Source organism: Fringilla coelebs (assembly GCF_963513975.1).
Source record: "Fringilla coelebs genome assembly, chromosome: 16".
Classification (NCBI taxonomy): domain Eukaryota; kingdom Metazoa; phylum Chordata; class Aves; order Passeriformes; family Fringillidae; genus Fringilla; species Fringilla coelebs.
The window spans coordinates 12,402,876-12,420,967 of NC_140042.1; the positions used below are offsets into that span (position 1 = coordinate 12,402,876).

Sequence of the window (18,092 nt, forward strand, 5' to 3'; positions counted from 1 at the left end):
TCACACAAAGAAACAAATCTGTTTCAGCATGTAATCATTCACATTTAAATAAAGCAAGCTGGATATCAAATATTGAATACTGGTAACAAGTGGCTCTCAATTCATCTGTTCCTTGAGAACTTAGATTGGTTGAACAAAATTGAATGAATTAAGTATCTCAGGACACTCTGGAGCAAAAAAGAAACTAATGTCATCACTAAAATTACCTCCAGGGAAATGTTTGCTTAGCTTTAGTCAACATCTTCTTTCCAGTGCCCATAAAATCTTTGCTTCGAGAGAACACAAAGGCGACTCACAATCTTATAATGCATTTTTAAAACCTGGCAGAGGGTATTTCCATCTTCACAGTAGGACACATAATTATATTCTCCTTAGAACAGACTAATCTGAAACCAACTATTGCTAACTATTATCTGGTTATTGAAACACAGGAAAAAAAAATCTCTTTTGAAGATATTACACTCAAAATCACTGTGGGTAAAGATAGTAGAGGAGGCAGCTAATGCCATTACTCAGGCGACATCAGCCCCATGCTGCTGCTGGCAGAACCATCCATCAGCTCACATCAGCTGATGCAGGTACCTGATGGGCTGGGAGAGGGATGGCACTCAGATAAATAAATAAAACTTGCCACACTTGCATAATAAATCAATACAAAGTTGTCTCTAGGAGTTCTTTAAGTAATTGCAACTGCTGGAAGGTAAGATTTGGTTTTAAAAACAGGAGTAGGGGTTAACATTTGGTAATCATCACTAATATGATAAAAGGCTCCTATTACCAATGACTTAAGGACTTCTTCCCTGTAATTTTCAGTTTATGAGTATATAAATTGCTTTGTTATTTAGTGCAGGCTCCTTAAATCCTGAAGTCTTTATGCACTGGATGATAACAAATGGATCAGTTTTACCACTTCTAATAGTTCAGTAAATCATGGAAGAGCCTACCTTTCAGCAGAGCCATCACACAGAACTTATCACAGCAAACCTATCAGCTGCTATTTCTGACTATATATCTGACAAAACTCATTCATGCTCTGCCTTCCCCTCTCAGTTGTTTTTTAACAAGGTGAGAACAGTAAGTGAGGCTGGGTTATGCCATTGTTTTGGTTTGGTGAGGGACAGGCACATCCACAGAGTGTGCTGACCACTCCTCCTGCTCCCAGAGCTGATGGCAGCGCCACTGTACACTGAAAAAAAGGTGCAAAATCTGCTCCTCTGGCACCTGAACTCCTGGGAACAGCACCAGAACCAGCCAGGCTGGCCAGCACCTCCAGTTTGGCTCTGCAGCAGCATCCTGGTGGAGGCACTGCCCACGGACAAGTGACAAACAGGCAGGACAAGTGACAAGGAGACACAGGGGAGGGGTTTTAGGGAGGCACTGCAGGGGCAAGGAATGGAAAACTACAAAACGAATCCTGGCTATTCAGAGAGAAAAGAGAGAAAAGGAGTTACATAAGAGGATTGAGATATCTGCAAAACCAGACAAAAAGCTGATGCTACAGGTGCTAATCACTCCCAGGGTATTAGCAGTGCACAAGGACAGCCCCAAGTTAACTCCATTAACAAAACAGCTGAGTTGGGCATTTTTGAGACAATTGGTGTCTCACTATTGCTGCCTCATTAAAGTTGTTTTTTTTTTAATACCACATCACAACTGCAGAGTGTAAAACCTACACAACTGCTGGGGTACTCCTTGCACAAGCAGTGGCTGTGTTTAACAATCAGGAACTCACACTTTACACACTGAGTTCCCCAAGCAGGTACACAAAGGGATGGTCTGGCAGTGGCATCAGCCTGGAAACACCACCTGCCTTCAGAATCTTCTACTCCTCATTCCCAAGGAAATCAGAGACTGTTTGAGGAGCTCTAATGGCACCATCACATAGAGAAAAGGAAGCCTTGAGGCTGCTCTTTAATAAATCAATGCCTCTTTGGCTGCCCTCCAGACCACAAAAACACTTTGGGCATCTATGCCTGCCTTTCATTTTGTGACTTGTAGGACCCTCTCCATCATCTTGATGTCTGCAGATTTTCTCCATTGCTCTTTTTTTTTTTTTTTTTGGCTCCTGCCATGAGACTCACAGAACATGTGCCTTTAACAGGTCTCAGACTATGTTTTTCCAGAAACACTTAACATTTTCTGAAATCTGATATTTGTGTATTAAGGACAAATAAGTAGTGAGACAACAATTAAGGCTGCATCACTGCTTTCCTAAAAAATGCAACATGGAGCATGCACATGCACAGTCAAATGGTTCTGACTTTCACAAGTGGCCTCAAATCATTTTGACATCACTTCAAAAATACTGGGACGTTTCTGTCCATCAGTCCAAACCCTGAGAGGCCATGCCAGGAGACAAAATGAGGTGCAGAGTGCTTTCTGGCAGTCTGGCAGAGGGAATGTCTTCCTGGCATCCTGGAGCACCACACCTCTGAGAATGGCTGTGAATGCAGCTATCCATGGTCTGCTCACTCTGGAAGCTTCAAAGCACCAAGACTCATTTCTAGGATTTCTTTTAATGGTTGGTTTTGATGAACAGGTGTTTCTAGAAGAAAGCTAAATGCAACAGAAGTATAAAAGAGTTGTAGTTGAGTAGCTGGTAAATGCACCCAGCACTGACCCAAGGAACACTTTGGGACAGAAGATTGTGACACCTGATAGCCAGGTCACTATAGAACTTCCAATTTCTTTTCCTGGTCTTAAAAATAATTTTGTGTGTATCCAGCTTCTCGCAAAAGGTCAGATCCAGAAAAGTTTTCCCTGCATTACAAACCCAGTCAGTGTTCTGCTTCCAGACCCACTTGCACAGCCACCACCAGGCCAGAAAACCAGGCAATCATCAAACCAACAAAACTTCACATTCCCCCACTGCCTTCCAGTAGTGTCAGAAATTCCTTCAGCAAACCAAAGCTGGATTGCCTGAATATTCCTTCTCACAATTAAAAAGTTCACTTCTCAAACAGTTCTTTTGCCTGAAATCAAAATACATCCTTCTCCCCCTTCCACAAGCTGCCAGTCCTTTCTGTTATTAAATTGATTGTGCATTAGAGATGCTGTGTTTACCTCAGACACTCTCCATTAGGAGGGATCCAGCCTGTACACTAAATATTTAATTGGTGTTCTGAGATGCTCTGAATCTATGTATTTTCTATTTTCCTAGGGGGTTCATGGTTACATCAGTTGAATGCTCCTTTCCCAGCAACAAAATGCAAAGTTAACTATTTCCAACAGCAAATGCACAGGTACTGATGCTGAAAAAAAACAAATTAAATTACACCCTGTTCTGAGAACAGTGACATTCTGGAAACATAACCTCTGTCTCAAACCAAAATGTAGATTCTTCTGCTAGTGCAGGCTGATAAGACACAGCAGCCTGGCACACTGAGCTTTGCAAGTCAACAATATTTCAGAAGATGCTTTGATTTTTCTTTTCTTCAACGTGAAATGTCCTGTGCAAACATGACAAACAAGCAATCCCCATTCAGAATGGGGTGCCCTGCTTCTGTTCAGTTGCTGTCTCCTAAGAACAGGTTACACTCAGAGCACAGGGCTAACAAGCAGGGCTTGTTTTCCACCCTGGCCTGCAGTTCAAAGGAGGGAATTCTCCCAGAGCAGGGCTGGTCAATGCAGCCCTGCACAGGCAGGGAGACTCTGGCCTGCAGGATCAGGGTGCACAAAGCCCATCTGGCCTCTCAGAGGTGATATTTGGTGTTCTCCTCTGAGCCCTGAACGAGGATGCTCTGTTCTGAGCGAGTCTCCACGCTCACTCACCGAATTAAAACTGAATTAAACCATTCTGTGGCTGTGCAAATGCAAACACTGGGGTCAGGCAGCCTAATTAAACATAAAGTTCTCTTTGCCTGACATACACACTGTAAGATTATCTCTGTGTTCCAAATTCCAGCCCAATCCCAAGAATTTTACATCCTTTCCTCCACCTGGCCAAGGAAAGGCTCTCCCAAAGCCTCCAGCAGGAGCCTAAGCAGGGCAGAGGCTGAGTGCTCCACAAGATGCATTTCAAGTGCACCAACACCATGCCTCAGTGCCAGCAGCACAGCAATAAACCCTGCAAGCATTTGGGTGGGGTTTAATTCAGAAAAACACACAGCAACATCAATCTGCTTTTGTTATTCACTGAAATAACACCAAAAATCTTTGTTTCAATTCATTTCCTCTATATTATATTGCCCCACTGATGGCAGTATGATTACAGATGCACACTCACTGACCTTTTTTCTCTTTTTAATAACTTCAGCATTTGCCAGCACTTTCAAAATAAAGCTTGGATGATTATAAGACATAGAAATATATTTTCATTAATCCATTTGAAAAGTTATTTTTTCTTCTTTCAACCTTTTTAAAGAAGAGCCAATGTTTTTAACATCATTATATATTTGGTATCATATAAGCCACAGAGTTCTCTAAAAATTGCAAAAGCCTGAGATTTAATACCTAATACCATTATGCATTATTTTGGAGTCTCTAATACATTTTCAAAGAACTTAGGGGAAAAAAAACACTCTTTAAAAATTTTGGCTCCAAATTATAATTTTAACAAACTGAATAGAATATGGCAGACTAATTGTTTTCAGCCATTAGATCTGGTTTACAAACCAGAAGGAACTGCATGGCCATGCTAGCACACCTTGATTGCTCTGTTCTGATGGCAACATGTGAAAAAAACCCCAAAAACTTGCATACAAATAAGTTGAGAAAAGTTTTGATATATTTTTAACACTGATTAATATTAAAAATATTTTACTTTCTCCCAGCATGAAATAGAGACTCTAGATACAAAATCATGATAATTGAAAGAAACCCCCACAATCCCACAGTAGAATTCACATTTCCAGCTGAGCATATGACTGGGAAGGTGCCCAGCACCCAAGACCTGCACATTTCAAGACCTTAGAAAAAAATTAGATTGTTAAGTGAATTTATGGCTTTTTTCCCTAGATTTACAACTGTTTGTTTGTTTGTTTTAAATATGTGTTTACAGGTGGAAAAGAATAATAAATAATTACAGTACCAGACCTTTAATGTATTTTGGACTATTATCATCCAGGCAAACTTAAAAAAAAATCCTAATTTCACACTCAAATTAAATGATAGCTACAATTAGACTTTAAATATCTGCATTAGTGGAAGCAGGAGTGTAAATGAGGTATGAGATATCCTGGATTTGGGAGACTAATAATTGTGCCAAAACTCAAAAAAAGAAACTACCTTTTCAAAGATCATGCTGCCAGGTTTTTCCTTGGGCACTGTGGCAATTTCACATGAAAATTCCTGGGAGATTTCATTCCAAAAAATGGGAAATGCCAGTTAGAGTGTCAAGAAAAAAAAAAAAAGGAACAAGGGGGGGAGTTAAATCATCAAAAGGCTGGATTTGTTTTTTCCAGTGCCTACAGGTTTTAGATGCAAATGTGTGAGCACAGAACTATGTGCCTGGAATTCTCAGTAAGGAGAATGTTTACAACACCTTTATGGGAAGTAGCAAACAGATGATTGGTTATCTGCATCACAGAAAGGCCCTCACCATCATTTGATCATGAAAAATGGTGGGAATAAAACAGGAGATTAATGCAATCTACCTTAAAATTCCCAGGCTGTGTGTTAAGTAAAAAAAGCTACCTCAGATATCAAAGATGTATCTGAACCATAAAGTATTTGGGGCAAAGGCAGTATCTTACTCCTTGCTTGTAAAGTGCCTGTAATTTATGGTGCTATATAAATGATTTTTAACAATGATGAAAACAGTTGTAGAAAGCAGTAGTTCAGAGGGGGAATAAAAAAAAAGAAAAAAAAAAGGAGAAATGAGCTGATAGCATATGAAGCAATCTACTGCACATAGGGAAAACCAACCAAAAGGTAATAAAACTATTCATTATGTGCTCTTTGGAGGGCAGCTGCTCTCAAGTACCAAAGTGACCTTGAGATGAACACCACTCCTTTTACTTCCAGCGTTGTACTCAAAGAGATCTTAAGAATCCAAAGGCAGAGATAACTACTGCATGAAAGAGAAATGCTGGAGATGGAACTTGTGAGCACTGAGTGCATCTGTATTTTTGCCCATTTCCCATGAATAACAGCCTGTGTGGCATTTGATTGCATACTTGGGATACATCCCTAGCCACTCCTTCACAGGGAGGGCTCAAATTTCTGGTATTAGAGGAGCAGAGAAAATGCCTGTGATCTGATGCACTTTGGTTTTATATCTCCCTCTCCCTGTCTAAGCCACACTATCCTTAAAGAAAACAGAGGTGATCAAAGCTTCAAAATACACAACAGCACACAGATGTGGAGGAAAAACATTGCTGAAACAAGGTCAGCTTCTCCCAGGGGTGAGAAACAACAAAGATGCTAAAAATCAGCAGAGCGTTTTTGCCTTTCTCGACTTCCTGGCTCATAAAATGGATCCTCCAGATACCGTGGCACAAATATGAAAATACCAGATCAGGATTTCTTCCATTTCTCATCAGTTTGTCCCCCAGTACCTGCTGATGTTGGTGATAGGGCAGGACCTTGAGCCTGGCTCCACCTCTCCAGCCAGTCCAGGCCAACACAGGGAAAAGTGTCAAACTCTAGAAATTACACTTTTTTCCTAAATTTGTTTTTCCTGCAAGCCTTTGTGAAAAAAAATTAGTTGACTAAAGATGTTTCTAAAATTCTGTACTTCACTTGTCCTCCAGCACCAAAGTCAGCTCCTTCTTGAGCCTAGAACTTCAAGATAGCACAAAACTATTGTCAGCTTGATAAAACACAATTTTTTTGTGTGTTTGGTGTAGCTTCTTTTTATTGCTCTATCCTGCTTCCCGGGGACAACGTGGAGGGGTTTTTTGGGGATTTTGTACCAAGAAAGACATTCCTGTTGAACACAAAGACTTGGCTTTCAGGACAAGTTGGGATTTTGCTGCAGAATAGAACAGAGCACACTTACATTTCACTTTTTCTTACTGTTAAAAAAGTTGAGACTAAGAACAAACACAGACTACTAAGGATAAACACAGACTTCTAAAATCCTGGCCTATCCAAACCCAAGATTTCACTCTTTATCCAACAGTGTGGTGTACATGCATGTCAACCACAAGTCAGAAGGACTGGATCCTTAACTGTATTTATATACATATGTATAATATAAATACATACTAGTACGTATATATTTGCATTTTATATTAAAAAAAATAATATTAATATTGAGCCATACATTTCTGGGTTTTTTTTAAGGGGAATTTATTTTTCCTTGTAATTTTGGTGCTTTGAAAAAAATTGGCAGCTACTTTGAAAAGCATAATGAAATGTTTTTGTAGAGTAGTATATCTGACCAGTTTAAACAAGTAAATTTTAGCAAGATTTTACAAAACAGAAAAAGACCATAAACATCAAAACAAGAACATGATAGCCATATTAAAATCAATATTCCTTTATTCTCACTATTTGAAAGAATACTGGCTAAAGAGGTCAATGTGGCTCAGTGAATATTTTTCCCTATATTGCCACATTGTTTGGATTGTTCATGTAAATTTGTTTGGGTTTTTTTTTTTCAGCTCTTACCATATTTTCAATGTCTTTCCTGTTCCCTTTAAAAATCTTGTTACTCAGTCTGTTCTTTTATATATGAGTAAATGAGAATAGAAATCCACCATGCAGAAGGACCAGAGAGGGTGTTAAAAATACACCCCAACTACCTGCAGCTGGAAAGCCTTTCCTGGGTTTTCACTTCTTTTCACCCAAGTGCAAAAGAAAAGTAAATAGTCCAAGCCAACAGCACTAGCCAGGGGAAAACAAAAAACCAACAGCAATCCAAAACCTGCAAAAAACCCAAATCAACCAAGAAAAAAAAAAAACAAAAAAAAAAAAAACAAAACCACCAAAAAAACCCCCTAAACCCACAAACCCTGCACTGTAAACTAGATAGCATTTCCTGCTTGAATTAGGTGTGACACTAAAGAGACCATGATCTTTGCCAGTCAAATTGCCTCAGCAACAGCAGAGGTTGAAATAATAAGTCAGGATAGTATAAACACTGTTAAAGCTGTGCACTCAAAGGTCCGGTTTCCAGATGATCAAAGAGAAACTACAAAAGCCGTGTGAAAAAAGAGCTCCCTCTCAACAAACACAAACTAAGCAAGAAAACCTTTCTTCTTTTCTAGGCCAGCATCCCTGCTCACAGCGAGTGCTCTGCAGCAGGAGCTGTGTGCAGTCACTGCACAAAGTCTGAACCAAAAGTTGCTGTTCTGAGTGCAGAAGCTGTTCCCAAATCCAGACTGGGTCCAGAAGCCATTCCCGAATCCAGACTGGGTCCAGCACTGGGCATTGCTCAGGTTTGTGCAGCAGGAGGAAGAAAGCACTGGGATATTGAATTTATCTTGGGTACAGTCTCAGTAGCCCTTAAACTGTCTAAATATATTCCCTTCTGTCCTTTCATAAATTTTCCACTTCCTGAACCTTCATTCCCCTCGGTGAACTATTCCCTCTCCCTGATTTCTGTGTACAGATCTAAGTTTAAACACACATTGAGGGGCAGCTGAATTCCATACAAAGTCACCCTAAGCAGACAGGTACTTAGTGCAAGCATTGCTTCAGCCTCACCAAAAATTTCTGTAGCCCTTCAGTTCCAGCAATTAGGAAGCACCACACAGAGAAAATCCTTGACTGTGCAAAAATCAAAGTTGAATTCAAAGGAAAGTGGTGCTTGAACAGCAGAAAAGCCTCTGCCTGCTGTTCTCAAAGAGAGATGCCAAAACAACACCAGGACAGCAATGGAAAGTTTTCTCAATAGCATTCCATCAAAATGAGAGTCAGGACATTACCTAAAGGCCTCTTAACTATTCCTGAAAGAATTCAAAGAAGCCTGAAGTGAGTGGCACCGCTGTTGAACAAAGTGCAGCAAACACTTCATTCTCTTGGTCCAAGGGCCCCATTAGCAGTTAGCATTTGAAGAGAACACAATCCTTGTGGTGAGAGGCCACGGCACTTGAAACATGAACCTCAACAGTTTTCATTACCTTGCTATTGTTTTCAGTTGCAATGATATTAAGCAACAAATTGGAGTTTTATATAGTAACATGATGAGTTACTAGAGTTGGGAAGGCTCCTAAAATTTAGCAGAACTGCCAAGCAAGACAGCAATTGAAATTTACATTTTTCTAGTTGCCTTTTTTTTTTTGGCACACATTTATTTCAAGCTAAGTTAAAAATTTAAATGAAATCACATCCCTACAATTAACCTTTCACCCCAGTCTGGTTTAGATCTCATTTCCAAGATTTTTTTTTCCTGAGCTGTGATGTGTAGTACTCTTTATGGAGCCTCTGGGAACAGAGTTGGTAAGACACTGAGTGAGAATACTCCAAACCCACTGCATGTCAATGTGTGATACAAATGAGGAACCAAAAATACATCTCCTTATAGATCTCACCTACCTGTATCTCCACCTACACCTACAGGGAGGATGAACACAGCTCACTGCAAGAATAAGTACGGGAACTACAGCAGGATCACTCTGAACCACTCGTCTGGCACATCAAATGCAGCACATGGCAATACCCAAGGAAAGGATGAGCAGCAAACACCCTGGGCTGAGCCACCTTTAGTAGGGATCTCCCCTTTGAACCCCTTTGCCTTTGAGGGACATGTAACACTTGGTAGTTCCAGATTACTCTTCCAGGCAAAACACACACACACTGGTCACAAATGCAGACCAAGGGTTTTCAGAGGAAAGGCAAAAAATGACATTTTTATTACTGGCCAGAGCCAGCTGCCCTGTTTTGCAGAAATGCTCTGAATTACATATTGCTCTCTGGTAACATGACATCAGTGACTCACCAAACAAGCTCATACTCATTTCTGTGCCTCCTGTCCAGCGTGGGAAGAGGTGGATGGAGGGCAGAGGCTCTTGGCCAACCACCAGGTATGTACTGCCCTGCTATCACCCTGAGTCATTTCAGAAAACCCTCAAGATAATACCTGCTTAACAAACCACTTCCACTCTGATTCTCTCCAGGTGTTTGTTGGGTTCTGCTCAGCTCAAACTGATTAAAAAATTAGTGTCTAACTCCTTAGTGCATCAGAGGAACACCGGACACAAAAATATCAATGGACTATTCCTAAGCACTGGAGAAAGCTAATGCCACAACAAGGAGCTTCAAAAAGTTTATTTTAAAGTTTCCAAGAGCCCTCATCAATGTTGCTGAGCACATTACAAACCGAATAAATTAATGCACTGAATAAAGACAGAAATAAAGCTAAATACTGCAGGATCAGTGTTGCTTAAAAATTATGCTGGGCATCAATGCATTAGCTTTTGTTTTCTCTCTACCTGGTGAAGGTTTGATACATTTTTTGCTGCATGTTGCACTTTATTTCATTTACCATATAAAAGACAAGACAAATAGAACAATACTGAATGCAAAACTTCTTTCTGTCTCCTTGAAAATTAGAACACTATAAAAACATAAAAGTTGATATTAAATAAAAGGTGACAGTAAGAGCCTGCCCTGCCTGTATTTCAGACCAGAGAAGGAACTCTGGCTGCATATAATGCACCTTGATAATAAGCACATGTGAAAGAAGCTGTTAATTAGAGCAACAACTGGGTCACTCAGAATTTCACATCAAGGAAGCTAATCACACCATTTACCATTAGACCTCATTGGTATTCACAGGAACACTTATAAAGCCTCCCAACATTAGAGTTTAAAATTGCTCCCTGCCCACCTTGGAGAGCTCATCTGGTGTTGCTGCATCAGGACCAAAAACATTCTCTTCTACAGCACCACTCATGGAGCTCATTTTAAACAGTCAGACTGAACTAATCATACAAAATAATAAATGATGAGTTGAAGGTTGGGGAAAGCTCTGTAAGCTTTAAGTTTGCCTGTCCTTAGGCTATGATTAAAAAGTTCCCCCCAGGTTCAAGTCAGACCAGCAAGGAAGGTTCAGTGGGAACAGCAGACAGACTTCTGAGCTGTCACTGCCCTTATTTATAGCTTTATGTTCTCCAAATCATCTCTGCTCAGGGCTCAGATCCCAATTTTCCTCACAGCCTTAAATAACCTGGACCACGTGTGTTTCCAAGTCTGTTTTTCAGACCGAAATACAAGCAGAAAAGCACTTTTAAACGATTCTGTGTCTTTACAGGTCATTTCTAATGCATCAGAATGCCAACCACACACAGGCACTCGTGAGCAGCAAGGGGCAACAGGAGAGAGCCAGAGAGGAGGAGAGGCTGGGACTGTCCAAAAAGAGATTTATAAACAGGACTGGATAACACAAAGCGCAACGAAGGGGAATAAAGAGCATCATTATTTTCTTTAAAGGAAACACTTATGAAGTGCAGTGTGTGGAGGGAGATGGGGAGAGCAATACTGATGAGTCAATATGCCTTTAAAAACACACTTTTTTCTTTTTAGTGTAACTTGATTAAGTGACACCAGATTAGAAAGCAAAAGGGCATTAAGAAACATGAAAATAATTATTATTCAAGGCAGCACATTGAAATGAAAATCACTGCCAAGGGAAAGTAAAATTTGAAAAATGGCATTGATGCTTTATTTTAAAAATCAAATGGAAATGCACAAAAATTAGGTTATTTTTCCAAATGGGATAATAAAAAAAAAAAAAAAAAGCCTTGATAGAGATAAAATTCCCATAGTTTTTTATAATTTCTCATTTAAATCACTCAGGTTAAGACATTAATGTTTACCTGGGGACTGTACCTGGGGCAAATAAGTTACACACTTGTGGTCATTGTGAAGTTCAAATATTGAGTAGAAAAGGGTTAAAATATACAGGCTTCCTTAATTATTAGGATTATCATTCATTATAAATATAATGTATAATAGCCAGAGGCTCTAATATCAATGAGTTTCATGACTCTAAATGCTTTACTCCAGAACAGTGACATGCTGCTTTGCATTTAGAATTTACAAGGCAGAGAAACAGATAACAGGTGAGAAATGTCTGAGGAAATTATTTTAGTCAGACTTGGATATTTCTTTCTATAGGCACACAACTGATGCCTTACATTTCAGCTTTCATATTTTCCAGATTCTGTACTGCCTTAGTGTGTGACTCTGAACTTGACATAAAGTGTTGGCAAGTTCTCCTCACAGCTCAGTCACACAAAACAATCCTTTCCCAGTTTGGATTCCAGAATCCTTTCCCAGTCTGGATTCCAGAATCCTTTCCCAGTCTGGATTCCAGAATCCTTTCCCAGTTTGGATTCCAGAATCCTTTCCCAGTTTGGATTCCAGAATCCTTTCCCAGTTTGGATTCCAGAATCCTTGGTTCCTGTCCCCAGGACCAAGGACACCAGACTGGGAGGATGGGACTGCTTAACCTGGAGCTGGAATTAGACAATGAACCCCAATATGGAAATGGACCAAAACTCATAAAAGTGTGAGAACTCGTGACTCTGAGTCCATCTTATGTGTAGCCCTGGCTGGGCTCTTGTACTGCCCAAGGTGTGACCTTTGAAGGCCTTTAATGAATCCCTACTTTATTCCTTTAACTCTGTCTACTCTCTGTTCCAGGTCAGCCTCTCAAGGCCTCATAATGACTAATTATTTATTTACACCATTATGCTCTTTACAAGCATAATAGTGAAAATAAATTTTTGCTTTTGAAACTTATTTATGACTCCTGGACTAAGGAATTACTAGAGAACCAAAAAAGAAAAGTAGAAGACATTTTCATGTTAGACTTAGCAAGGAAGTGGGAGATATTCTACATTTTTTATTATATTATTAGATGACATAATAATCTGGTTGACTTGGTTTAACAAACAACAGGATGTTGGATTTTGGTTGGTTTAATTCTGTTTCTTTGTTCTATTTCAATTCTTTCAGCTTGGATGAAGCACCACTTTTTGTGAAGAGACTTCCTCACATCCAAGCACTCATGGCAGGTCACAAACCCCAAAAGAAAACACTGCAGGCCTGCAAAACCTGATTCAGGCCATGAAACATCTCTTGAACAGCACTGCTCAGTTAGGCAGCCAACCTACAAGGGGCAGAATGAGCACTATGAGGGTGCCACTTGACCAAAGTGCAACAAGTTCACACACAGTACATTTAAATTTCAGTGTGACCTTTTGCCACAGCAGATAAGCTGTGAAAGCCATGGGGGATCTCTGGGACAGGAGCAGAGTTTACACCAGGAGCTGTGTTTAGTGTGACAGGAACATCAGAGGAGTTGTGGAAGGGGATGTAGCTAAATTGAGGAGTTTACAGATATGGCTTTGTCTTTAGGCGTCACATTTTGCCACAGAGGCATCCCAAGCACTGAGCTCACTGTTAGACACAAACGTGTAACACTGGAATAAAAGACACATGAAAGTTTCACTGCACCACATCTTATCCACTGCTTTGAAAAAGCACACAAATTTACTTGAACAAAGAGCTCATTGCCTCCTCGAGATATATTTTAAAACAATATTTTCCTTCATTCAAGGGAGAAAATGAAAACAATAAAAAGAAATGAACACTTTCTTTGTTCTCAAGGCACTGCTACCTCTTGAAAAGCTTGTCCTTCAGGTACTATTGCAATATTTTAGCTCTGACAGCTGCTCTGTTGAGACATGACTACTGATAAAACAAAGCTTTGTCACTCCAGCTCCAGTACAATGCAATGCAGTCACATGGCAGCAAGAAAAGAATCGAGGACAGTATGTGATGCATTGTTCTTGCATAACTTGTTTACCAAAAATCCCATTACAAGTGTGGTGAGGACCAGCTGAAGCATCTAGATATGTTGATGGAGTTAATCTAAACAATGGCTGGATGAGCAAGAACACTGCACAATGTACTTTAAGACAAGTATATTCTTTATACTTGCAAATCATGCAGGCACTGCTGATGCTTAGTAAACAGCAAACAAACAAACAAGTAAAAAACTGCTTTTTCTATTTCCGACAATATTTTTGTTCATATAGAAACTCACCCTTCCTTCAGGCCTGCCTCTCCCTCTCTACTTGCATGTGGGATTTCAAGTAAATACTCCTCATGTGCTATCAATAAATGTAGGTCTATTAAGCAACACTCAGATGGCCAAAAAGCTTTGGGTTGGTTGGGTTTTTGTGGTTTTGTTTTTAGTTTTCTTTTAGTTAATGAAGGCTCTTATACTTTCCCAAACAAATACTAGAATCAATCAAGAAATATTGCAATGGAAAAGCATCTTGAGGGATCTGTAGCATTTAAAGGCAGCAGAGACTAAAAGCTGTTTAACACAACCACTCTAACAGGAAAAGGGGAAAACTGGAGAGGTCAGCAGCTGGGCTCAGAACTCTATCTCCTTCCAGATGGTGCACAACCAACAGCCACTGAAATAACAGCTCCTCACAGCCCTGGTTCCTCTCTGAAATTAGACAATATAAAACCACAGGATAACCTCTTCTGGCTGGGAACAATCTGAGTGGAGCCAGTCTGGGAAGCACAGTGACCTTGGGCACTGCTGGAGCTGCACAGGAGGAGCTCACTGAGTGTCAGGGGTCCCACCAAGAGGAAAAGATTTCTACTGAAGATTTTTACTGGCAAATCTCACAACTTTACATCAAAAAAAACCCAACCCTGCATCTATCTCTCTAGCTCCTTTATACTGAAAGATGTACAATATTTACCAACAAGCAACAAATGAACTAAATATGTTCCTCTTAATTAAGCAATTCATCTGTCAATAGAACAGACTAAATTCTGCTTATGTTTTAAAGAAACAGAACATTTTGCAGATCATTGCACTTACCCTTAGCGGTTCTCTTTCACAACTCATCTGTTGTTTTGAACTCTATAAGGGAAGAAAAAAAAAAAGCCAAAATAACTTTGCAAGCATAACATTCTTGCCACAACAAAGCTGCTCATCTACCTGTCTCACACATATAAACATTGGAAATGCAGCCATTTATCTAAAGACAATATTGTCCTGTCCATCCACACAGAATCATTATTGCACAAAATAAATGTTTTCAACTTATATTTTAAATGAAATTAACACCAGAACTCACAACAAAACTGAAGTAGAAAAGAATCTTGTGTAGATTTTAAACACCTGATTGGCAGTCCAGTTCAGGAAGACACTTTCCCCCTTTTTGTGTCCTACCACAATCTGTTGTATTTGTGAATATCCCACTGAGTTAGCACACGATAAATTCACAGCACACCTCAGGAATAAAGATACAGAAGCTTCAAATAAGTGATAAAACAGTTTCCTGTGAAAACATCCAGCTCTAATCCAGTGTAAAAGTCACTGAAGATTTCTTGATTCCACAGCATATGGTTTTTCTCCATACTGCTGTTTGTGCTGTGCCAGATTTACAAGAAGCACTGCTCGGAGTGTGAGAGCTGCTGGCTGAGCAGGACTCACTCCCTGGGACAGCAGACACAGCTTGGGACACCCCAACCCTGCCAGAAGGAACAGGCTCCTCCAGGAAAAGCTGTGGAACAACAACTGCCCTGAAATGCCCATTCCCAGCCTGCCTTCCCAGCCCCCAGGTGTGTAACACAGCCAGGCACCAGGACCTCTGGAACCAAACTTGCACAGCTTGGCTCAGGAAGGCACCCAGGTGTTGATTTATCCATGTGGAGAGAGGGTTTTGTGTCTAGGTGGGTTTTGTTTTGGTTTTCTTAAAATATCATTTTAGAATCATTAGGGAGAGTAATTAGCCTAGAAAGTGTCATCACTGTCAGTTCTGTCATTAGTGTAGATGGCAAACAATCCATCAAACATGAAATTGGATGCAATGGTTCTGAGGATATCTTCAAAGGTTTGGAATACACTTATCACTACTTTGTACTTAGAAACAGTAAAAACACCAACCAAAACCCATTTGCAGAAGATATTTTTACTCTGTAGTGATAACGAAAATGGCAACTTCTCAGTCAGTTGGGTTATTACAAACAAAATAAAATTGCCTGGTTTTCAGCACAGGAGGAGTCCTAAAAAGTACATTACAGGCTCAACCTTCTACTTGTATAGCAGAATTTTACAAGAGTCCCTGTATGAAAACACAAACCTCACAGAAACAAATGCTCTTTGAAGTTCCCAGCAGGGAGTAAGAACTACAGGAATTCAGCAGAAGTCTAATTACAATTCCCCTAAGGAGTCAAATTAACTACAGCAGAAGTGACTGTCACTTGCAAACAATTCCACTTTTGAAAGTTCATGACTCTACACCACTTATGAGTCACTTTAAGGTTATATTAAACACATTGTAAGTGTGCTTGCATAAGTCTCAAGAGTTAATTTCAGATCTGAATTCCACATGAACTTCTTTATCTTGATTAAAAAGAAATAGAATGGAATATTTCAGTTGGAAGGGACTTACAGTGATCATCCAGTCAAAGTTAGAAGTGAGTTTGGGTTGTTTTGTTCAGGGTCTTTTTTTATTATTTAGGTTTTCTGTCTTAAGAGATTTTTAACCTCTGATGGTGGGATGGAGGGAGGAGATTTGGAATGCAAGAAAGGTGAAATTTCTCAGATAACAAGAAAAAAGTCTATCAAGTACTCAGAGAGGAACAATATAGTCATTGACTATTTAAGCAGATAGTTAAATTTTGTGTTTTAGTTAGCAGTTATTTGCCACTGTAATTTGAAACATAAAATACCTAACATCTCAGACACCAGAAAAATTGTATTTAAGATAGGAAAGAAGTGTTTATGAACAGTGGTAGAATACAAGAGAGGCAAAGAGTTAGTAAGTGAATAAGGAGATGACCACATCTTAACATCCAACTGCTCCTCCATATCTGGCAGCACAACCAACAGAAGAAAACCAATTTACTTTAAAACAAACAGCTTTTAAATAAATGTGAGAACACTCTATTAAATTAGTGTTTGATTCAACCACCTGCATGATGCTCAGTTTACTCTGAAAGGTAAAAAACAACAGGGGGACGGGACACACCAATTCCCTTGGTTCAAAGTTTGGCGAGTGGTGTTTTATCTACAACACCAAAATCCATTTCAGAGCTGGCTGCCCTCAGAGTGAGCATCCCCCTAGACAGCTCCCTCATCACCCTGCATCCTAGGAGCTTTCTAGAAAAAAAGCCTCAAGGCTTAGTGATAAGGCATTATTAAGATGAGATTAAAGGGAAAAAAAAAATAAACCAAATTTACCTTAATGAAACAAAAATAATCATAGTTTAAACACAGATGCCATCTGCCTGTCTGGCCCTCTATTTGTCAGATGAAGTTTATTAAAGTACATCTGGGAAAGGCTCATTTGAACATGAGCAGCTCTCTGAGCGTTTCACCAGTGCCAAATTTGCTCTCTCATTTTGTCTTTTTTGTTATCTGTGCCAGTTTAAGAGAAACATCCTGGCAGTACTGAGCACTTAAGGGAAAACATAAATAATGCATTTACAATATGTAAACCTGCACAGATAAATGAGAAAAACTGAAAGCCATAACATATTTAATTAATGATCAAGAGAGCCTAGAAGCAAACCTTGTGCACATCCTGCAATTTTAAATACATTGCTTCTCAATCCTAAATTTACTTTGTTATGGCTCTGGATTCAACCATATCCAATTAACTATTTCTGTATTTTAGTACAAGACTGGTCAGTATGTTGAGTGTCATTGTGTCAAGCTCTCACATACTATGAGTTTAGTGGAAGAATGCCTAAAAGATTCATTCCCTTTAAAAGATTTTATCAAGGCAAAACTTTGAAAAACTACAGGCTCCTTTATAGGACTAAAACTTAGAGCAGTTTTGAAGACACTTGTGCAGTCAGGCTCCATCATTTTAAACCAAAAAAAAACCCTTTGGAAATATTGTAGAACCTGCTGGTGTCAATCCCTAGTGAGTTCAGGACTAGAATGGGGAAATCTGTTTTGTTTTCTTTAAGTACCAGTAACAGGTAGGAGACTGAATACCTGTTAAAGATATTTATCATTTATCCACCCTTCATACAGACACACAGGCCCTGGCCCTGAGGAAAATGGGACCCATCTCTGCAGGAATGGACAGATGGAGAGAACAACAGCATTACTGCAGGTGTTAGGGAATACCAGCAGTCCACCTGGAAAGGGTTTTTGCTGTCAAATTTGTGAAGAAAGGGCTTAGGTGATTGGGGAAAGAGAACAACAGGAGGGT

The 18,092-nt window shown here is 39.7% G+C and overlaps 1 protein-coding gene across 2 annotated transcripts in view; it reads right to left on the bottom strand.

The window, feature by feature from the left end:
- RBFOX1 (RNA binding fox-1 homolog 1) overlaps nucleotides 1–18,092 on the bottom strand; it is a gene marked incomplete at both ends in the record, with an annotated part of 1,149,754 nt that overhangs the window by 343,428 nt on the left and 788,234 nt on the right. For both annotated transcript variants that reach the window (XM_084216436.1, XM_084216434.1), the window contains one exon: nucleotides 14,741–14,782. In XM_084216436.1, coding sequence (XP_084072562.1) covers nucleotides 14,741–14,782 — 42 coding nt within the window. The remainder of the gene's footprint in view (nucleotides 1–14,740; nucleotides 14,783–18,092) is intronic.